The 23641-nt window shown below is 35.1% G+C and overlaps 5 protein-coding genes and 1 long non-coding RNA gene across 13 annotated transcripts in view; 2 read left to right on the top strand and 4 right to left on the bottom strand.

Annotated features, from left to right (window-relative positions):
- The window catches only part of par-1, a 36304-nt gene extending 27735 nt beyond the window's left edge, over window positions 1–8569 (bottom strand). For 3 of the 7 annotated variants that reach the window (XM_068288632.1, XM_068288631.1, XM_068288633.1), the window contains exons 1-2: window positions 7981–8568; window positions 2342–3290 (exon numbers count right to left, since the gene is read on the bottom strand). In XM_068288632.1, coding sequence (XP_068144733.1) covers window positions 2342–3028 — 687 coding nt within the window. In that variant the 5' untranslated portion in view covers window positions 3029–3290; window positions 7981–8568. Of the gene's footprint in view, window positions 1–29; window positions 214–2341; window positions 3291–7980 lie in introns of those variants that run through there. The other 4 variants (XM_068288625.1, XM_068288626.1, XM_068288629.1 and 1 more) reach the window with 3 other exon arrangements.
- Window positions 4467–5716, bottom strand: mei-W68 (meiotic W68). Its single transcript, XM_068290959.1, has 2 exons — window positions 5164–5716; window positions 4467–5098 (listed from the first exon to the last, which is right to left on the bottom strand). The coding sequence occupies exons 1-2, from the start codon at window positions 5567–5569 to the stop codon at window positions 4467–4469; spliced, it is 1038 nt and encodes a 345-aa protein (XP_068147060.1). The 5' UTR covers window positions 5570–5716.
- Window positions 8570–9632: 1063 nt separating the features above from the next.
- betaTub56D (beta-Tubulin at 56D) lies at window positions 9633–14062 on the top strand. Its single transcript, XM_068291532.1, has 2 exons — window positions 9633–9803; window positions 12628–14062. The coding sequence occupies exons 1-2, from the start codon at window positions 9747–9749 to the stop codon at window positions 13912–13914; spliced, it is 1344 nt and encodes a 447-aa protein (XP_068147633.1). The 5' UTR covers window positions 9633–9746; the 3' UTR covers window positions 13915–14062.
- Window positions 14063–14910: 848 nt separating this feature from the next.
- EloC (elongin C) lies at window positions 14911–17325 on the top strand. 2 transcript variants are annotated; one of them, XM_068291534.1, is made up of 3 exons: window positions 14911–15061; window positions 15124–15377; window positions 16909–17325. In XM_068291534.1, exons 2-3 carry the CDS (start codon window positions 15175–15177, stop codon window positions 17048–17050), a joined length of 345 nt encoding a protein of 114 aa, XP_068147635.1. In that variant the 5' UTR covers window positions 14911–15061; window positions 15124–15174; the 3' UTR covers window positions 17051–17325. The 2 variants fall into 2 exon arrangements, with proteins under 2 accessions (XP_068147635.1, XP_068147636.1); XM_068291535.1 differs by having other exon boundaries at window positions 15047–15065.
- Window positions 17326–17333: 8 nt separating this feature from the next.
- On the bottom strand, window positions 17334–18220 carry Arl6 (ADP ribosylation factor-like 6). The gene is made up of 4 exons (XM_068291533.1): window positions 17976–18220; window positions 17788–17916; window positions 17591–17716; window positions 17334–17530 (listed from the first exon to the last, which is right to left on the bottom strand). The coding sequence occupies exons 1-4, from the start codon at window positions 18151–18153 to the stop codon at window positions 17364–17366; spliced, it is 600 nt and encodes a 199-aa protein (XP_068147634.1). The 5' UTR covers window positions 18154–18220; the 3' UTR covers window positions 17334–17363.
- Window positions 18221–19398: 1178 nt separating this feature from the next.
- Window positions 19399–22716, bottom strand: LOC137577936 (uncharacterized). The gene is made up of 2 exons (XR_011032505.1): window positions 19853–22716; window positions 19399–19790 (listed from the first exon to the last, which is right to left on the bottom strand). It is a non-coding gene; the product is annotated as an uncharacterized lncRNA (long non-coding RNA).
- Window positions 22717–23641: the final 925 nt, after the last annotated feature.

Below are 23641 nucleotides of genomic sequence, written 5' to 3'. Positions count from 1 at the left end.
CGTTAGCGCTCCATCACATTTGCCCTTACACTACAGTGGTGCGATAATGATTATAATAATAATAGTAATGGTCACAATGCCAGGAAACCGAATTAAAAATTTTCGAGCAAAATCATCATCGTTTCCGAACCGTATATCAACAATCAGCGACGGAGACGGACAATGACAACGGCAACGGCATAACAAAGTTCGCGACACAGTGACCACCACACGAATGAAGTGGAACTTAATACTAAAACAAGCTTTCGACGACCATTGCCTCCGTCTGCCTGGTGTGGTGGTGGTGCCTCTGTGGATATATAAAGTGAGCAAAACGAACGAACGCGAACTGCTTGGGTCTCTGGTCTGGATTTGGTTTTTTTTTTTTTTTGTATTTTGCTGCGCGCGTATCGCAAAAGTTCTGTCGTAGTCGCAGAGCTACTTGAGTAGGCTGCTTGCCGTCTGTCTTGTTGTTTTGACTTTGCCTCAATCTTAATCTCAAACGAAACAACCAACCAACGACACACCCTATAAAAAAAATATACGTAAGTATCGCTCACAAGGGCCAAATAATAATCTTGAGAGTCATACACACAACAACCACTGGCTGGCTGGCTGGCAGGTGATTCACACACATGCTTATTTTTATACATATGTATATATGTATGTACCTACGTAAGTGTGTATGTATGTGTGCATATTCATGAATGCAGAAAACTTGTCGAAGAAGAAATATATTCAACACACAAAAATTTCAGTTTCACATTGATAAAAAGAGAGCGCGATCAGAGAATCCAAGAGCATAAGAGACAGAGAGAGGGAGAGAGAGAGCTGAGCTTTGTCTGATGAGCTAAAACTACTAAGCTAAGCTTAGCTTTGTGGGGTCCCACAACACCCCCGACCTCTTTTTCACCACACAAGACAAAAAATTTCGACTTTAACATAAATTGGTAATAAGTTCCACAAGCAATCCAAAAGCTTTTGGATGAAAAACAGAATGTAATTTCTACTGCAAAGAAAACGATAAATATTTGTACTCTGCGACCGCGTGAGATATAGATATTACTTACTCACGATCGACGACACACAGATACGCACACACACACACACAGAAATTATCGAAGTCAACTCGTTAAGCTCGTTTCGACGCATATCTTGCTTGTTGTGTGTATGTCTGTGTGATTGTTGTCATTGCGATCAAGTTGATCATAGCTGCGCATGTGTGTGTTTCAATGTTTCCCATATCAGAGATGGACGATGAATTATTCAATAATCAATCCACAAAATAACTACAATTTCTTTATAATAGTGTTGATTCGATTTAACCCTTCGAACGATCACAAAAAAGTGTGCGCAACATCGGGAAAAGTAACAAAATATTGCGAACAGCTGATTCCAAGCTCACAATCTCAGCTGTTTTTAAAATAATAAATATACAAATCCAAAAAAGGGTAAACTATACCCAATATTAACTTTTAACAAGGCCATTGCGTGGGTGTGGCGGTACTGAGGGTGGAGCCCTAACAATCAAATACCGAAGAACACAAAAAAAAACATATTTTTTTCCAAGGCCAATATACTACATAGCGGCTGTGCTTTTGAATGAAATCGATCGCGTTAATTTTTTTGTTTTTTCAAAGAAAAAATTGTGCTGTAGATCCTCCAAAGCCAGCAGAGCTTTTTACAACTTTCTATATCATTATTTCCGAAGTCGAAGACTCCTCCCCTTAAAATATAGACGACTTAATCTAAGTCTTTCGCAATTTTCATTCTGTGAAGGAATTGCTCAGGTAAATTAAGCTAGTTTCCAAATACTTGGAATAAGCGGTGGAGTATGCATTCTTTGCTCTTAATTAATTATTTTCCCGTGGAACGTTACATTTAAAACCAGAGCGTTTCCGGCACTCCGGGAGTGATGGTTACCCTAATCACATTTGATTAGTTGTGGTAAAAATAAAGTTATTTTACTGTCCTTATGTATATTTGTATGTTCTTTCTTTTAACAAGATTAACAGAAATTTAATTCAAAATTCAAAAACCATAGACTATTAACATAGTAACACTTCCCCACCTTATTAATTTTCCTCAATTGCCGTCGTTTTAAGAAAGAAGTAATGAAACATTTTGGGACACAAAAGACACTCGTTTGATGTACATTACGTTGTAAAATGATGTACAGAACGTTCATACGAACACAAGAGTTGAGTATGAAGAGTCTGAATGTAATGTCGATAAGTGACTCTATCTCTAGGATGGATACAACATTTACATATATATTTGTGTGTATGTTTGTAAATATAAAATAGTTACATATAAATGTCACACAAATCACAAATTCTATTTGAATGAAAGGAGGACTCACCTTTGCGGATGAGGTTCGCTGCTTGATGGCAGAGGCGTGAGCTGAATGTGTGCTTAAAACATTCTTATTGACGGAGGGAGCCACTGCACCCACGCCGCTGCCAGGCGTATGATGATGATGATGATTGATAGCGGCCGCCGTTGCACTAGAATTATTGCTCGAGAGGCGAGGGCCATCAGTGGTCATATTATTGGCCAAATGATGATGATGCTGATGGCTGTGCTGGTGCGAGTGATTGCTATTCGGTGTGGCGGCCACAGATGCTGATGTCGCCGATGTGGTTAACGCTGTCGGCGCTGTCGTAGTGCTATTGCTACTGGCTGTTGTCGAACTTGAGGACGTTATGTTGGGGGGCATCATAGTGGTATTTGTGTTCGTGATCGTGTTGGTGTTGGCGGCGGCAGCGGCTACGACAGAGGCGGACGTTGTCGTTGGTGGTGGCAGTGAGACAATGTTGGCGTTGACTGAGTCATGCTGCTGTTGTTGATCCTTCACAGAATGTGAGGATGTGCTGATCGTATTGGTGGCATAGGTGGTTGTGCTTGAGGAGGCTGTCGGCACCGTAACAGCGGCACTTGCCGCCATTGCTGATGGCGTTGACGCCGTAGTCGCAGTGCCATTTGACACATTTTCCGCTGGCAGAGCTTCAGGAACTGGCTGCAGTGTTGTTCGCATTGCTGTAGACATATTTTCCTTTTTAGGGGGAGATGGGGTTTTTTCTTTCGTTTTTTTTTTTTTTTTTTTTTTGTTATATGGCTCACAAGTAATCTAAAGAGATTCTATGTACGTCTTAAATATTACGATTGCACATAAATCGTTAGATTTATTGTTGACCTCCCTAAGTGTTGCAGCCTTCTGTGCTTCTTGTTTTGCCTTAGAGATCCTATTTTTACGGTAATTCAAATGGCTATTGAAATTACTATCATTTGCTGAGTTTTTGGATTTACATCTGAAATAAAGGAAAATAAAAATTAAACATTAGAATATTTATCAAATATTTGGATGCAAAAAATATATAAGTTCTGCATTTCACTTCACATATCCTTTATAATTTCCAAATTGTAATATATTAACAGAAAGTTAATAATAAATCGATACTACATTTTGATTTAGCAATTTAGCTTTTATAACATTAAAAGTTTCAATCCCAATATTTATAAAATAATAATATACATCAAAACATTTGAGTTATATTGATTTTTGTTTATATACACCATAGCAATAATATTTCAGTTGCCTATTCTGGTTCCAACTTAATTTTAATATTTTCTTAAATTCCCAAAAATAAATTCTTGGGCATATTCCAAAAATTAATTGATAATATTTAAAATATCGATGATCCCGTTTTATATAAAATACTAAAAAATACCCAATATATTCTAACAATTGTCTTTATATACACCATAAACAATTAGCAAAACCATTTTAGTATTAAGAACAATGTTTGCCTATTCTTTTTCCATTTTAAGTTCGTTATTGAAACTTAAAAATACAATTCATACGGATTCATTTTTAATTTTACCTTAGTTTAATGAGTTTACAAACTCTATTCAACAAGTTCATCTAGGTTTCATTTTGGTTGGAAAGTCAATAACTTTTTCTATACTAATGAAATGATTTGTTTATACATCCATTGCAAAACTATATGAATAATTTGAGGTATAGATATTATTAATAATAACTCAAAATTAAATGATTAAACGGTTCACATGACTTATTTGTACTTAGATAAGTAAACTTTTGCATTGTATTACAATTTTTACCCATTTTTTTAACCTCTCACATTTAATTTTGGCACTTTCTTTTATATTATGTATAATTATAATGATGCACAGAATTTCTCGTTAAAGATATTTGGGAAAAAAACCTTGTCCGCCTTTTCTTATTTATATATGTATGTATCTATATTTAATATAAACATAATCTATTTACATTCTTTCCATTATTCAGGAAATAATTTCTTCTTCTTATACTGATTACAAAATTATAATTTTCCTTTTTTTGTCAAGTATATATCCATATGAAATTATATTTAATGACATTTTCAGCTTAAACTAGATTTATCAGACTTACATTACAAACTAATTAAAGAAATAATTGAATCTAATTTGCCTTAATCTTAGTGTTATAGAAACAAATTTCGATTTACTTTATTTGGTATATAATCACCACATAGGAAATCAAGAACACTTTCAATCTCAGCTTTTAGCTGCATTTGCTGCAATTTATATAGCTCTTGCCTCACACCCGGATCCATATTCTTGCGATTGAGCATGTCATTAATTTTTTTATTATCTTCTCGACTTAAAGGTGCGGTTCCACCTATGGCAAGCGAAAATATTTCTGAAGGATGTAGTCCGACCCATCGAAGACTTGGTGAAGCTAGCAGATTTGATGTGAAATTCATAGATTGTGAACCATGGCGATAGACAAGCATAATCTCTATGCCAAAGGGATCAGCATCTACTAGTATGTAGGTAGGTAAATTGAATTCCATGGTCAATCGATGGACCAGACGACGAGTGCTGCAATCCGGATATCCCTTGCCGGTTACAAGAATTAAACGTATACCAAATGAACTGAAAATATTTCGAGATAGTAATGACTCGAAAACCGATTCCTTTTCGACAACCAAAACAAGTTCGGCTCTGGTGTCAATGTGATCAACATTTTCAAAATCAATGGGCAATGAAATGGCTCCACCATAGGCATTACCATCTAAGACATCTCCATTGCTCATTATCATCCGTATGTCACCTGGAAAAAAGATATAAATTATATAAAATCTCGTTAAATTACTTGACTTGAGTGATAGTGCTTACCTGCTAGTAAACCTTTGGATGCCGACAGAATTCCCAAATGAAATGGCGCCGTATTTAGTATGCGACATACATCCAATTTGGCTGCCACAATGAATGATTGTGCCCGGATCAGCTGAGTATTGCGATAATAGAGTCCCCTCACCGTGCAACTACCCCCTTGGGCCAACAGACGATGAATCTCAGCTAACATATAGATCAGCAGACAGAAACGATGTCGGCTCCGATTATTATTATATGAAACACGACGAAATGGTGAGTGAATTTTTTCAATGTCCTCCCTTTCCCTTCGATTTCGTGGCACTTTAAATGTGGCAGATCCATGCATCACCAGTTCTGACAGCGCTTCCATTATCAATTGTTCCAATTTGTCCAATAATACTTTATTTTCCTTTGAAACTATTTCCATGTTCTTATCTTCTTCTTCGCTTTCTCATGAACTTAATATAATTGTTTCTCTTAATCATAAAACGAAAATTAAAAATATTTACACTTAAAATATTCATTTTAGTAATTAATCTACTTATTTAACAAATATGAAAATTAAATTAAAAAAAAAAAAAAAAAAAATCTTCGATGTTTCCTTTACATCTCTCAATTGACAAGAAATCGTCGGGAACACTAAAATGTTTCTTATTCTAAAATTTTGATATTCTCATACACATATTTAGTTGATTTCAAGTTTTTCTTGATTTTAAAATATGAATTTGAGAAACAATAAACAACAATTAAATAAAGGCAGTATGTATTATTTTTGATCATTTAGATGAATATTTAGAACTATTTGACTTGTTGTTATGTTTTATGTTCTTAACAAAATAATATATGCAATAATATATTAACATTTAGATTGTTTCTTATTCATTAAAACTAAAAATTGATTGAAGTCTGAAATAAATGCGAACTCCCTTCCATTGAAGATGTGTTTAATTATAACCAACTTCAGAAGCGGTTAACATTTTGATATAGTAACAAATATTTACGAATTATCTTTGGCTAAGTTTGGAGAAAATAAATCAGTGATATCTAATGAAAACTCTAAAAAGAGGCCATTCATGACACAACTTAATTTGTTTACTTAGTTTTACTTTAAAGTGGCACAGCATTTTACAGCAATTCTTTGACATTACTAATTAAATGTTTAATATTTTTAACTACATATACATATGTTCGAGGACAATGACACTGCCAGTTATCAATCTACATATGTATATATGTATTTCAATGTGAATAAAAGGCTCGAAGTCTACAAGACTCTTATCAAATATAGATTGATAATTCAATCAGATTTTGAATGAAATCTCTTAGTTTTTTTTCTGTCTTCTTATCAGTAAGCTCAATTGTATACCTATATGTATGTATGTACATATGTAACAAGCGAAATTTGGTTTGATTACAAAATTGAAGTGGTAATATTGGCGTTTTTTAAATAATACTCTTTCTTCTCTTCAATGAAAAGTCGCATATATCTTTATGTATAGATGTTTATACATATTATATCATCATTATTATTTTTAATGAATAAAATGCGGTTAAGTTTGGCATAGTTTCTTCCCGGATGGGGGATTGCTTGAGTCTTTTCTTTCCACGTAGTAAATGATTTTATGGATAAAAAGGGGGGCAAGGGCTGGGGCGTCACAAATGGCATTCGGTTTGTGTTTTTTCATTGTTGCCAATAAGAAAATAATTTATTTCTTAGAGAATAGGACAGAGTACGTTTCTAAGAATTTTGGTACTTCAACTGATTACTTATTATATGTACATACATACATACATACATATATAATTATCCCACTTTTCTCACAATTACAAAAAAAAAACACATTATGTATAAAATTAAGGATAAAACATTGGCGGCAGGTGGACTAAAGAATAGAAAACTATGTATAATGTGTACATATGTATATAATAAAAGGCCACGCCCCCTTCTAAATTTTCATGACAAAAAATACATACAAAAATATCATATTCTATATATGTATGCTCCTATATGTACAATAGTTTTATATATGCGGCCGCCCTATATACATATAAGATATATGTGTGTGTACATTTGTACTTACACTACTGCATTGTATGTATGTATGTATTTCTTTTTTATTCCCAAATACACACAAAAGTGTATATATACATAAGTATGGGTATGTTTGTATGTACATATGTGCATAAATAAGTCCAAAGAATTTCTTTTTGGTAAAAGTTAATCACGTAAATCATTGCGTCGAAACATTTTAGCTAGTTAAAAATAATTTCAATAAGGAGCTTGAAAAAGCTAAAAATATGTACAACAACAAAAAAAAATTCCCTTATTTTTCATTTCGAAAAAAAAGAACCACTTTATTTAATTTTTTTTTTTGTTTTCCAAATACACACACACTTATATATATATATATATATATATACAAACACGCACCATAGTTCTACATAATTTTATGTGAATTTCTTTATTCGGTCTCTTTTTTCGGTTTTTGTCTTTTTTTTTTCTTTTTTCTTTTCGTATGTGCAGAAAATTTACTCGTTATTACAAAGCACACGCACACACCGAAAACCCCCACTCACACACTCATACACAGCGCTGAGAGTTTATTTTGTCTTTAGGTTTGGGCCACGGCGGGTATTGGGTATGGGTACGGGTGGTCGGTGAAGAACCGGGGGGCGGACGATGGTGACGGTGGCGGACAAGGCGTTTGCGACGATGCCAACGAATGGAAAAGAAAAACTAACGAAACGGCGAATGCGAACAGAATGGCAGCCCCTTAAAGTATTGATTTGCTAGCTGGCGCTGGCCACATCCTCTCCACTCACTATATTTATACTTACCAATAAAATGAGAATTTCCGAGCCAATACGCGCACGCAAGACCTGAGTGAAATGCTGCTAAGTTTGTGATAATTTCCGTTTCCTTGTCAGGGGAGGAAATCGGGTCATATGCGTTTTCAGCTTAGACTCCGATTTGGCTCTTCTTATTGATGTAATGCATTATTATTTAATTTCATTTTTCATTTTCAAATTGCCAACGCCAAGTGGTTAGTAGACAACGACGACGACGACGACGACAACACACACACAACGAAATGCAAATGCAATACATACATGCACACACACACACTCTTTTCTCTCAATGCGTGCGTGTGTATGTGTAATATGTATGTATCTTTCTCACTCGCTCCCACTCACTCGTTAGCTAGCTCGCAGCAGCCAACAGCACTGTTTTTTTTTTCTTTCAATCAAATCCGGTGTTTTTCGTATTACTTGTAATATTTTAATTGATAACAATTTGCTACAACTTAATATTGATATTTAGAACACCGACTTGCACTTTTTGCAATAAAGACGGGGGCAATTGTACCCTAAATTTCTGCTTAAAACTCCGACACACCACCCACTAGAGCTCTAGAGCTGGCAATTGCATCGATTCTTTCACATCGAGAGAAATAGGGGGTAAAAATAGTGGGGGTCGGATATAAAATACTCGCAGTCGGATAAAAATAAATCGATAAAGAGATGAAATTTCGATACAGGCTTAATAGAATAATTAAATAGTCGTCTGCTGTTCAATTATTCTATTTTTAAAATCGGGTTAAAAGTCAACATAGTTTTATATCTAAGATTATATGGCAACTTTATTCAGTGTGCCTACTCGAATTTCGAAATTGTTCAGCGAATTTCAAAAGGCTGGGCGAATTGGCGAAAATTTGTTGTTACAACGAATATAAGAAAACTTTAAAAAGCACACATGGAAGGTATTCTTGAAACTTTATGATAATAGGTAACAAAAATACACAGAGAGCCAATTATACCAATATATGTATGTTTAATATTTAATTTTAAGCATCAAATGCCATCCCATTTCGAGCAGTGCACAGAGATTTGGCATGTTTTTGAAGAGAACATTTAAGAGCTCATAATTCGCTTAATCGCTCCGTATCGATTCTGCCCATCAGTGTTGAGAGGTTCGGAGACATGAAACTAGCCAAAAATTACCATAAATATAAACTATAATACATAGGGAGTTACACTACCAGGGCCGAAATTGATGTTTGTTTTCGCTTCCGGCTCCAAATCATTTTGTCTACATGAATTCCTATCAATTCGCCTGCTCTTTAAAAATGTGTACCATTCAATAAATGGTGCAGATGGTAATAAAATTTTAGATTTCAATTCAATAACGACTCTGAAATAATACAGTCTTGGGTTTCAAATAGATTTGGAAACGAAAACAGGCCAGTAATATTCAAAATTTTCATCATTGCCAAAACAGCAATAAATAGCCAGAGCGGCAACACTGTTGAATGGACGACGGATGTACTCCTTTGTTCGATGTTGGACTCCTTTGCTCGACTCCTTTGCTCGACTCCTTTGCTCGAGTTCGACTGCTTTACCTGATGTTGGTACCATTTTTCACGATTTTTACTCTTTTGCAACACTGTTGAACAGAGCAGTGGCTATAAATAGGCCCGCCAAATCGGCAGACGCCGTCAGAAATCGTGTGAAGCTGAAAGCAGAAAGTTGTGCGTTTGTGTAAGCTGCAAGCAAGAAAGATAATTTTAAGTAAAAAGTCAGAAAATATTTAAAACAAGTACAAAATGAGAGAAATCGTACACATCCAGGCTGGTCAGTGCGGCAACCAAATCGGAGCTAAGGTATGTTCTATCTGAGCCTAGGCTAGGTTAATAGTTTTTAAGAAGATATTAATGTAGCAAAAGCGCAAGTACAGTTGCCAAAATGGCGTCATTTTTCCATTTTTGCACTGTCCATGTGGCAGAAATTTTTATTGAGGCCACCGGCTTTTTTCTCATTTCGTATATGTGTGTGTGAATACATATATATTTGTGTATATGCCCGGCAATTTTCCTATATGGCACGCCCATATGCCGCTACTACTGCATACCTTTTTGTTAGTACTTTAATCACAACATGCATACACACACATCTATGTTGGGTGTGTCAGCAGTTGTATGTACATACATACATACATTCATACATAGAGTTGTCTATATGTAGATGGAGTTGGTAGTGAGTCATAAAAATACTTTCTGAATTTTCTTTTCCCCCACCACTTAATGTGAAAGCAACTTTAGTGAAGGGAATGCCCATGTATGTATGTGTATACATGTGAGTGTCAATGTATTATTGTATGTGTGCATATTTGTTATGTGCTTTGGACCGGGTTTGCCGCTATACTTGCTTATTTCTTCTTATGTGTGCTTATAAGTAAAGGAGAGCAACAAGAAGAGAAAATCTGACGTCATTTTTACCTAAAATGGCTGAACCGGTTCTTGTTGACCGATTCGCAATGTATAAGAGAGTAGAGTATATAAAGATAGATTCATAAATGTTTTTACATACAGACATCTTTAAATATGTGTGAGTGTGTAGTTAATCGATTTGCGAATTTGCATACAAAAGTAACTACATGTATGTATATGTATATACAAATTTTCCTTTTTTTACTATCCAAACTGTGTGTCTATGTATGTATTGCAAATATGTACATAAATAAATGTCTATCTTATCGACAGTTTTTTTTTTTTATGCATGACGCTATACGTTGATTATTTCCAGCTATGTATGTATGCATATACAAATACATACAGAAAAAAAGTATACATATATGCATGTATATTTGTATGTTTTTACATGTATGCAGCAGCAGTGCAACTTCAATTTATTTTTATGGCCAAGAATGAGCGAGAAAATTGCTCAGCATGATGCTGCATGCACTTTGCTGCCATTTCTCTCTCTCTCCCAACTCTTTTCATTTCCTTTACTTTGCCATCATCCATCTCTCCGTGGCTAAGGAATTTGTCTGTATGTGTGTGTGTGTAAACTCTGTAGAGCGCCGGGTGCGGCTTTTCCTTTGCACATGCGTGAACCTTGCTATTGATGGCCGAATTTTTTTTTTTGCTTGCTCATCGTTTCTTTCTCGCATTTTCCTGCGAAAATCAATATTCAGGTCCTGGAAAATAGTAGAAAACAACCCTTAACAATGCCAAAATAGCAGCAGCTGCAACATAATATTTGTTGTGCCCATTTATGTGTATGTGTATGTAAGTGTATTTGGCTGTGTGTGTTGGTGTTGATATGCCGACTATGAGTAAGCGACGGTGACGCCGCCGGCTGTCACAGCAGCGCGACTTTTTGGAGTTCGAAAACAACCACGCATTTTCTTCCTTTGGCCTCGGCCTCCACTTTCTAGAAAAAAGTTTTATTTAAGTTAATTGTTTTTATTTGTTTACTTGACATAAACAACAAGCCAAACTTATTTTTGGGCTCAGTATGCTGACGTAATATAGACGAAAAGTCGATGTCAAGCGCCATATGGTCGCTTGAATCACAGAATTGCTGCCGCTGCTGCAGTTTAACCTCTACCAACGCCAACGCCCGGTGACTTTTGTCGCCGTCGTCTGTCTCCGGTGTGAGTGGGCGATGATGTAAGCGTTCTCTTTTTATTAAAGAGGAGGAGGTGGTGGAGGCGAAATGGAAATAAAGTCTGAGGCCGATCTAAGCTGTGGTTGTTCATTTCAATTGAGGCCGGTTGTTTTGCGTGCGTGGGGGCAATGACAGGGCGCAGAGGTAGAGGCAGAGACAGTTATTTGAAAATTGCAGAGCCCATACAGACGGACTGCTGAAGGCAATGCCAAGTGAAGCGAAAACGACAGCTGCGCGCGCTGCCTACACTACTCTTCACACAACCTGGTCTGGCCGCTGTTCGGCCCACCTCTTATCCACCGAGATGACGTTATGGTCGGTCGTCTCGGCTCTGTCATGAGCACCAAATATGGACCGGCGGCAGCCTGAGCCCCGATATGTTAATCAGTGGCTCGGCCCATACACAGTTCGTCGTTATTGCTTCTACATATGTATACATATGTATATACATACATACATACATAATATAAATCTATATACACACATATGTATATGTATGTATAATTACTTTAGAGAGGAGGGTATGGAACTTCCAGCATAGACTGGTTTTATTTTTTAATTGTATAAGAGAAAATAGTTTCTAAAGACAAGAAAAACAAAACAAGTATGTTAGGTTAGAAAAAGAGAGGGGGGCATGACAAGGATTAAATACAAACTTGATATGCCCACGCAACACCCATGCATACACACACACACACACATACAATCTAAATGCAGATGCTCTTTCGGACAGGTATAGTCGTGTCCTTACACCCACTTAAATTTACAGGTTATGATAGTTAAATGAGTCAGAGAGAATGAACTGTCTTGCATAACCTTGCGAAATCCTTGAACTAGAAATATGAAAAAAAACCGTTATATTTATGACTAATTTTACCTGCCATCTGCTGTTTCAATCATCGATTTAACAATGAAAAATTAAAAAATAAAAATTCAACAATTATGCAAACTTAAATTAAGAAATTAAGAGAAATATCTGTTCTTTTTTGTAACACCTTCTTCAATTGTTCTTGTTTTTCTTAATATTTTTTATAGTTCTGGGAGATCATCTCCGATGAACATGGCATCGATGCCACTGGTGCCTACCATGGTGACAGCGATCTGCAACTGGAGCGCATCAATGTGTACTACAATGAGGCGTCGGGTGGCAAATATGTACCACGCGCCGTTTTGGTCGATTTGGAACCCGGCACCATGGACTCAGTCCGTTCGGGACCATTCGGTCAGATCTTTAGGCCCGATAACTTTGTGTTCGGACAGTCCGGTGCTGGTAACAACTGGGCCAAGGGTCATTACACAGAAGGCGCCGAGCTGGTCGATTCCGTGCTCGATGTCGTTCGCAAAGAGGCTGAATCCTGCGATTGCTTGCAAGGCTTCCAGCTTACACACTCGCTTGGTGGCGGCACTGGTTCCGGTATGGGTACCTTGCTGATTTCTAAGATCCGTGAAGAATACCCCGACAGAATCATGAACACATACTCGGTTGTGCCTTCACCAAAGGTGTCCGACACCGTGGTGGAACCCTACAATGCCACATTGTCGGTGCATCAGTTGGTTGAGAACACAGATGAAACCTACTGCATCGATAACGAGGCTCTCTACGATATCTGCTTCCGTACCCTCAAGCTGACAACCCCCACTTATGGTGATTTGAACCATTTGGTTTCCCTGACAATGTCTGGTGTAACGACGTGCCTCCGTTTCCCCGGCCAACTGAATGCTGATCTCCGTAAACTGGCTGTCAACATGGTTCCATTCCCCCGTCTGCATTTCTTCATGCCCGGCTTTGCTCCACTCACATCCCGCGGCTCCCAGCAATACCGTGCTCTGACCGTCCCCGAGCTGACCCAACAGATGTTCGATGCCAAGAACATGATGGCTGCCTGCGATCCTCGTCATGGCCGTTACTTGACAGTTGCTGCCATCTTCCGTGGCCGTATGTCCATGAAGGAGGTCGACGAACAGATGCTCAACATTCAAAACAAGAACAGCTCCTACTTCGTTGAATGGATCCCCAACAATGTTAAGACCGCTGTGTGCGACATCCCACCACGTGGTCTGAAGATGTCTGCCACATTCATTGGCAACTCCACCGCCATTCAGGAGCTGTTCAAGCGCATCTCTGAACAGTTCACTGCTATGTTCCGTCGCAAGGCTTTCTTGCATTGGTACACTGGTGAGGGTATGGACGAGATGGAGTTCACTGAAGCCGAAAGCAACATGAACGATCTGGTCTCTGAGTACCAGCAGTACCAAGAAGCCACTGCCGACGAGGATGCCGAATTCGAGGAGGAACAAGAGGCTGAGGTCGACGAGAACTAAACACACAACAACAACCAACCACTCAAAAAAATGTTTTGCGAAAAATTAAAAAAAAAACCGAGAACAAAGCTTAAGTTCTAAAATATTTGTTCTTTTAACAACGTAATAAATAAAGTCGGATCCCATTTTGTTCACAACTCTAATTAAAGTTGCACATTTTTTATTTATTTTGCATATTTGGGAGTCACGAAATAGATGTTTAAAATGTTATGGACAGACAGTAATGTATTTTCTTTCGAAAAAATTTGTGGCTTGAGAAAATGTGAAAACCACAAAGCGCTTTCACTTTATGACGTACTCCGAACTTGTAACAGCATATAGGTCATGACACTCAGTAAAACCCAAGTCAATATTTCAAAAGTAAAATGTAGAATAACAAGTTAGTCTACTACAATCACCCAAGCTTTATTCTCAACCATTTTTTTTATGAATGAGCCACGACGACAAAAATTAAGAAATAAAACCACTGCTGTATTTTTGCTTTACCTTTAGAGGCAGTTTAAAAATAGATTTTTTATAAAAACAAATTAAAATAACAATAATGGAAAGATGAATGAAGCTAATGCAAAATATGAATTGATTGTTAAGCTGTTTATTTCGTAGTAACAATGAATTATGATTCATCGGAGTTTGATGAAGTCTTTAGAATTATTTCTTAACTTTGCTTAAAAATTTGCTTTCTTTTTTCTAAAGTGCATTTGCGAAGTATTCAAAGTAATTAATATATATCATTAGATATTTGGCTTTGACAATTGTCAGTCAGCGTTTGTTTTCATGTTGGTCAATTTATTAAGATTTACTCTATGACGATAAATGAACAAAATAAAAGATTTAAGATTTGGTCGGAGTATGCGCTTAGGTTTGTGGGTCGATATCCCTTGAACGGTTTTAAATTGCAGCGCTCAAAATTCTTATCGGTAACATTTGGTTATCGATTATTAGTTTTCGAAGGACAGTGTGACCGTGTTGTTTGTGATTTATCGATTTCACTTCATTGAAAATAATATCAAAATACCAATGCTAGAAAACTATTAGAAATTCAGCAGTTGTTTTTTGTAAATTGTGTTAAATATTTATTGAACGGCAAAAGGCAACGCAAACCGGAATAGAAGTAGAGCAAAAGCAATATATGTATATCGATGTTTCGGCAAGTAAACAGCTGGTCCGACAACAACAACAGCAACTCACAAAAAGCTTTATTCACCATAGATCCAAACTCACCAAATAGCGAAAAATTACAAAAAAAATTTATAATTTGAAATGGACGAGCAGCGCAGCGACAAAATCTATGGCGGATGTGAGGGGCCAGATGCTATGTACGTGAAATTAATTTCATCAGATGGCCACGAATTTATTGTAAAGCGGGAACACGCTCTCACCTCGGGGACCATTAAAGCCATGTTATCCGGGCCAGGACAATTTGCGGAAAACGAGGCTAATGAAGTGCATTTTCGAGAAATACCGTAAGTAGAAATCCAACAGATCGCCGATCAAGCCAAGTAGCTGCCATATACACGGCCACCTGTCTCAGGTGACATCGACGGTGACATCGACATCGACAACGACCTATTGACCGGCGTACTTATATATGTACGTACATATGTGTGTATGTATGTAAGTACATATACTAAACACTTATACATACATACTTACATATAGGAACCAACACATGAGATTTTAAAATCTCATTTAGCTTTATGTAGTTTGTGGTTGTGGATATGTATTTATGAATGTTTGTATATGTATGTATGCTTGTATGTACATATGTACATACATTTGATCAAAATGAATGGCAAAAAAAAAGCTTCCAATTCCGAATTTTACATCATTTTGACATTCCACTTATAGTTCTACATGACCCGCCGCCAGATTTTCCAGTTGAATGTTTCTTCACTTTATTTTTTGTTTTGGCAATATCTTTTGAAGGCCTATAAAACTGATAAGTTTGCAAGTGATTGGCGATATTAATGGTCGATTACGCTGTTCGACCTTCCCAAAACTTGTTAGTAGCATCGACAATATTGGCATAGAGATTAGTCCTAGTTCTTTTAGCAAATTGATTATGTCTTCTAAAGATTTTATTCCTGATTAGAGACAAATTTGCTAAAAAAAAATAGTGATTATTTATTTTTTATAGCTAATCACAAAGGTTACTTAAGTTTACATTAATCTCTACGATGAATCACTTCTATAAAAAATTTAAACATAACGTAATCCTCTGACTTAAACGTTTAGAAACTCCCATAGAAAGGACAACTAGTTTAGCGTTAACTAGGTTAAAATAATTGACTTTCAAGTGTTTTATTATGTTCCCAATGACATTAGATTAACTGAAATTCAATAAATATTAGTAAAAAGAGATTCATTATTTTAATACTAAAAAGTCTGATAGCTTCGATTTTTAAACATTATTATTTTACATAAACTGCTTACAGATAAATAAGATTTAAAGACTTGTTTCAATTGGTAGTGTCTTGTGTCTTTCGTTGAAGATTCGTTCTAAGGTTTAAAATTTTAAAATTCAATAACGATTTGACTATTTCTAAAATGACCAATTTCTTTATCCATAACCTAAGCTTTATAATTGATTTTGACTAAGATACATATGTCAAATGATTTTCTCAGACTTTGCTTTGTTCTTAAGAGGAACAGGTAGCAATCACTTACTTATCACTTGCTTATCCCAGCCAGAAGAAAGTCTCGTCAAAACTCCCGAAGCTTCCGACAAGTAACTAAAGAGGTTTATAGTTTTGTTAAAAACGAGTATGTATACTTTTAATACATTATTTGATGTGTCTATAAAGTAAATTTATAAAAAATAAATCGAAAAACCCAGTTTAACCGGTATTCTATAGAGTCTATACTATAGACAGAAACTGTTTATAATGTTGTACATATGAAAAGACCATGACAATCTTCTGAAAGATCTATTAAATATTGTCAAGCAGATTAAATTATTAAAACATATTTCTAATTTCATTGTCTTTCTTTCAGATCACACGTTCTGCAAAAGGTGTGCATGTATTTCACATATAAAGTACGATACACCAACAGTTCAACTGAGATACCAGAATTTCCAATTGCACCCGAAATCGCATTAGAACTTTTGATGGCAGCTAATTTCTTAGATTGCTAAATTATTGGTTAATTTAATATTATATACGTTTAAACGAAAAAGAAACAACAACAACAAACAAACAAAGAAAGAAAAAAAACAAAGCAAATTTGAATAAAACTTGATTTCTCGCCTCTGTTAATTTTATAGTCAAATGGAAAAGATAAACGAAATGAAAAAACAAATATTTTATTTAGAGAGGGGAATGAATTTGAATTCGAACAAGTATCAAATCAAAGAATACTCGTAAATAGCATTGCTCTGACATCCATTAAAACATAAAAGTTAACAAGAAATGATTTTTAATTTTATTATTCATAATTTTGTTTGGCATTCATTTGATGTGCTTGGACTTTACTTTGTGACCAGATTTATGGCTTAACATGGCAAAACGTATTTGCTGAACTAACCATTGGACACCCTCGCCTAGACCTTCACCGGAGATGGCATTACTTGAGCAAATATGCCACGGTTTCTCCTTAATGTTCTCCAAACTGAGAGCTAAATAATGGAATAACAACATGAAAAGCAGCAAACTCAAGTTAATACAATTATAAGGACCTGCTGCTATTTTAACACTGGAAAGTGAATCCTCCAAATCGGATTTGTTGCCATAGAATAGAATGGGTACAGATCGTGATAAATCTGGATGCTGTAGCACAAGGTCCAATTCGTCCTTGATAACAACTGCAAGACGGAGGGGAGGAAAACATTCTTAGTTGGTTGGTGGAATACACGGAATGAAGCAGCAGACTTACCAAACCTCATGCGGTCACTGGAATCAATTACATATATAATACCTTGACAGTTCTTAAACTGATGCTCCCATAGATTGCGATAACGCGTTGCTCCCGACATATCGATGGCCTTTATATTGACGCCCATGCCTAAAGAGTTTGATATAAATGCAAAAATCTTGATTGGCCATAATTATTTACATACTCACTGTAGAATTGTTCAATCATGAATCCCACTGTGGGTACCATGATGGCATTTTGCTCATTGGATTTCTTGAAATGATTGATTATGGTCGATTTGCCGCTATTGTTCAGGCCCAGGACCAAAATTGTCATTTTATCCTTCTTGATCTTGATCAAGTCGGTTAAGTTGTGCAACATTCCCATTGTTTGTTTTATGTTTTAGTTTTCCTTTTCGTTAACTGAAGCCGCTTCAACATCAACTGTGCACGGTAAAAAGTTCTCAACTTTCTTCATGTTTGGCCCTGCTGCCAAAGACTTTAAGTTTGCTGCCATGACAACCATCGATTTATCGTAACTCTTCGACTGGTTTTACCTTCAACTTACGGATGTGGTATTGACGCCCGCGTCAAATGGCTAAAACAAAACATTTTCAAGTTCAGCTTTTGCCAGGCACTGAGGGGCAAGAGACACCTTACTTATGCGTCAATACCTGGTAATCAGAGATTGAGAAGGCGATTCCAAATATTTTGCAGGAATTTTAAGTTCCTTGTGTAGTGTTGATTGATATTTTGATACATTTTAAAAGTATTCATTATTAGTATTATTAGTTCTTCATATTTTCTCTTTATGTCCCACCAAATATGGCTATTGTAAGATGCTTACAAATCGAAATTGATTTGAAAATAAACTCAAATATGGCATTAAGATATATTCGATTAAAACTTTTATTTAAATGTTTTTTAAGTTTAAATTCAATGTTTTTTAGCATCCTTTAATAATATGGTTTATGAATGATATCTAATGGATGGGAACAACTTTTTTGGCAATTTGACACTTCTCAAGGTTTTACACATCTTTCTTTTAACTGTGGCCAATACAAAAGGCACTCGTGACATTTAGGTCAAAATACTTGGGACTTCTGAAAAGTCCGAGAATATCCCGAAGAAATTCATTTTATCCTTGATCAATTAGAAGTAACCGAACTTCGATCCATATGAAGTTCACAAACATCTAAGACAGAGTTTGTGTTAAAAGGATAGTCAAAGGAATTGCCAACTTTACTCAGTGTGGGATCCTTGAGATGAGGGAATGAGAAAACTTCGAATTTGCAGTTCTTCCTCCTGACGTAAGTCGCAGACAATTTGTAACACGCAATACGATGGACTAGATTTCAGATTAAACATACTGGACTCCACTAGCTGCAGGGTTGTCCACCTATGGGATTGTCCAGCCTGGGTAGAGATGAGGTACTAGGCAGCCCATCTACAGAACTCGCTTTAAAATGCGGCTAGACGAAGAATCTAACAACTCTTGGCTTAAACCAATCACGTCCCAAATTTGGCAACATATTAATTAATGCCCACCAGCTCAACCCAACCCTTTCCTTTGAAGCTATTCAAATTTCAATATTTAAAATCTAAACTTATTACTTAAAACAATTGAACGTAATTTTGTGTATCCACTTGAAAATTGTATATTTATATTTCTTAAACGTGTAAAAACAATTTATGTTTATTAATACTAAATGCACTTATGTCTAACAAATTAACCCTGAATGGTAATATTTAGTGACGACCGCAAAAGATATTTATTGTGTTGGCATTGTATTTCCTTTCGTTTCGAAGTGGAAACATTCTGAAGTGGTTTCAAGTTGCAATGTTTGACATTCCTAGGAGGAAGCAAAGTATTTTCTTTATTACCATACAATTTATGGTATTTCATTTCAAAGATTCCTCTAGCGGCTTTTCCTTCTCAATGATCATTGAAAATTGACGAATCTTGGTTTGAATGACAATGGATCATATTGTTGATCATTTTCTTTTATTTGTCGCATAAAAAATCTGTAAAAATTAATTTGTTTTAGTCAATTATTTTAGATGAACTTTTTAAAAAGAATACTTACCAGATCTTCATTCCATTGAATTTTTTTGGGTTCAAGATTCGATGATTCCCTGTAGTGCAATCTTAATCGGGGTGGTAATCCATAATGCAATAATCCGATTAATAAATCAGAGTGATCTTTCAAAGAGGCATTATATAGGGGTATTGTAACCCATAATGCAATCAATGTTGATTGGAATAATCATTTGATTTTCAATAATTAATTTTGGGTTTTTCTAGCTATTTTCTTAATAGTTTTCATTAATATTTACATTTTTATGTGTTTCCTTCGTACTGTTAAAATGGTTATTAATAACCATTGTTTGGTTTCGATTCTCCAAACTTTTTTCAATAATTTTTGTAATACTTAATCTTTTTTAAGTATCTTTTTACTTTATTCAAAGTATTGATATCAGGATTAGGAATTCATATTGTATTTGTTATATCTATCAACAAGATATTAATCTTACATATTTAATCTAATCTACTAGTTGTAACATATAGATTTTTATAATAACAATAATTATATTGTTCCCTCTTCAAGATCTTAATATTCTTAAAGACTTATTCATTTTGTTTTAAATCCATTTACATTGTTGACTTGGATTTTTAAAGTTTTTTCCTATCTTCAATGTTAGCAATTAAATTGTTTATAATAATAATGATTACATTACTGGTCGGAATATTAAACTTGATTTTTATAATTTTGTGTCTTACTCTAGTTAAACTGTTTGCAATTTTAAATAATCTTAATTTTTAATGAATGTTTCGTAATTTTAGTAAGTATAATACATAATTTTTGTGTGATAAATTGCTCCTTCTTCTTAGTATTTCTCAAAACACTTGTCAACTAGAACATAATTGTAATTATTTAAAGTTGCCTGCCATTTTTGTTTATTATTAGCATTGAAATTTTGATAAAATTCTGGATCATAATCGGTGTAAATATAAACTATGGCATTATCATTCATATAGTTTCTCACATTCTCAAGAGCCCAAACGAATGCCAACATTTCCTGTTCATTCTGTTTATACTTTTCTTCCGCTTTCGATAATGTTCGGGAAATGAATGTTATTGGTCCATCATCTTGAAATAATTCTGCACTCATGGCATAATCATATACATCGGTTGTTAATTGAAATTTTTGCGAAAAATTTGGAAATCTAAGAATAACCTTATCGGTTTTAAGGATATTTTTTAAGTTATTAAATGCCCACATGGCAGATTCATTGAGGGAAATTTGAACTTGATCTGACACATTTTTGGATACATTATTACCATTGCTTTGGAGAAGATTCGTAAGGGGTCTGGCCATGCTGGCATAATCCCTAATGAAGCGTCGATAAAAGTTCGTGAGACCTAGGAAACTTCGCAATGATTTTACAGTTTGTGGGCAAGGATAATTGGCAATTGCATCTACTTTAGCCTGATCGCATTCCAAACCCAGATTGGATATTACAAATCCTGCAAAATTAACTTTGGTCTTTAAGAGTTGACATCTCTCGAGATCGCACAAGATGTTGGCCTCATCAAGTGTTTGGAAAATCGTTTCCAGATCATATAAATGTGATCCTTTGTTCTTGCTAAAAACAATAATACTTCCCATATAATTGTAGCAAATGTTATCCAAGTGATCATTAAGAATCTCATCAAGAGTTCTTTGGAAAATTGCTGTGGAATTTTTGAAACCCTCGGGCAATCGTGTAAACTCATAATGGCCATTGTGAACGGAAAATGCCGTCTTCTCCATATCATATTCACGCAAAGGGATCTGATAATAGCCATTCTTAAGTTTGAGTACCGAAAAATATGAATTATTACCCAATTGGGTTAGTATTTTATTAATAACAGGAAGTCCATATGTATCGGGTATCGTTTCAGAGTTTAGGTTCTTATAGTCTATAACCAGTCTGACTTCATTTTCTCCTTGAAAAACAATTGAAACGGGAGCATTATAATCAGATTGAGAGTGTTGTATGATGCCATCTGCCAATAGATCGTCTATATAATTATCAACTGCTTGATTGTAGTACGAGGGATATGATTCGTAATACGACCAAATGGGCGAATCGGTATTAGTGCAGATTTCTGCTGTAAAATTCGTATGCGGAAAAATTCCATTTGGAGTTCGAAACAAATATGGATATTTTTTCAATAATTGCTTTAGGGGTGCCTTTTGCCATTGCTGATAGCCATAGTTGGCCAAATAATTACCAACTTGTTGATTATATATATAGGCCATTGTTCGATCTGAATAATAGGTTCTGCAGGGATTGGATGATGTTATTTATGTTTATGTGGCTTCTGCTGAGATAGTGGAATGTGTGATGGAAATATGTTCCCAAGAATTTTCGTGAGCTCTTGAATTTATGGATTGGATGGATCGATTTTAAATCAAAAAATAGTTTTTTTTTAGCTTTTCTTTAATTTCACAACGAATGCCACTAATGTTCGTGTTTGCAAAATTATATAATTTTTTTTTTTTTTGTATATAAACAAAGTTTTAGGAAGTCGCATAAACACGACAAAATTCGCTGGAGTTGTGAGTAATTCAAATAATAAAATTAAGTAATGTCAAAATGAAAAAGCAAGCAAAAAATATTACAATTCAATTAATTCAGAAAAATATCTTAAACAATTAAAGTATTATGTATGAAATTTTAGCAGTGTTTTTAATCGTAATTAATCCTTAATTCCTTTAATCCTTAGGACGACTGGGTTGTATATAGCATTTGATTAAACCGTTTGATTTTATACACATGTATTTTATTTTAGAATTTGACTTTAAGTTTCAAATTTCGAATTTGCTTGTTGCATAACCAAGACAAAGAATTTACAGTTATTTATTATGTGCACTTGATCACTCGGGCAATATTTTAAGACTGTCTTCTCTTAGCTAAACTGAAGCCTTGTGTTGGTCTCCAGATGGAGTAGTCAGCACTTTAAGTGGCTCTCGCTCGCTCTCTCTCCCTCTTCCTATGTGGTGAGTATCCATGGAAAAAAGAACTGTAAAAACTGTTGTTCTATCTTTTGTTTATCTCTACTCTGCTGATGATGCAATTCAGTCAAATCAATATGGGAATAGGATTTCGTGGACTTTGATTTGTGGGGGCAAATGTGGGATTGGACTTCTTGTTGCTATGGCTTTAAGGTTTAAAATTGGAAAAGAGTTTCACACAGTCCCGAATTTTCAGTAAATGACAAATAGGTCGACAAATTTCAACTTAATAGAATGGGCATGTCAAATTCAAAAATATTTTCAATCCAGTGAAAGATCGAAGGTATAGATTTAAAGGTGTGAAATTTGTAATTTTAAGAGGGGAAATCAAACCTAGATAGCAATACATTTTTTAGCTTAAGAAGCAAAAAATCGTTTATGGGGGAAGTTTCATTGATTTACTTCTCTGAGAATCCGCTCCTGTTTTACGGCTTGCATTAGTTAATATCTGCTCATAATTTGACACAAAGCTCCGATCAAATTTTCTATATCCGACTCAAATTCTTAATATTTACTTTATAATTCCCTACTAAAGCATATATTTATTTGGGAAAAATATAGTTCTTCTATACATTTTTAAAAATTTAAACGTTTTTATTTCCGGTGCCTTTTTATCAGTCTAGAAAAAAATTATCGCACGCCAAAAAAAAATTAATCGAAGTTATCGATAGGCTTAAAAGGTGTTGATTTCGTTAAGCAGACTCGTGTATACTCTATTTATTAAAACTACACTTTCGATAATAAGAATTTAAAGATATCCCTCATAGATGTGAAGTACAATATCTAGTTAATTTCTTCAATCTCTGCTGTAT

Source organism: Drosophila tropicalis, unplaced genomic scaffold, assembly GCF_018151085.1.
Source record: "Drosophila tropicalis isolate 14030-0801.00 unplaced genomic scaffold, ASM1815108v1 contig_593, whole genome shotgun sequence".
Lineage (NCBI taxonomy): Eukaryota > Metazoa > Arthropoda > Insecta > Diptera > Drosophilidae > Drosophila > Drosophila tropicalis.
This window is presented reverse-complemented; position numbering and strand designations above follow the sequence as displayed.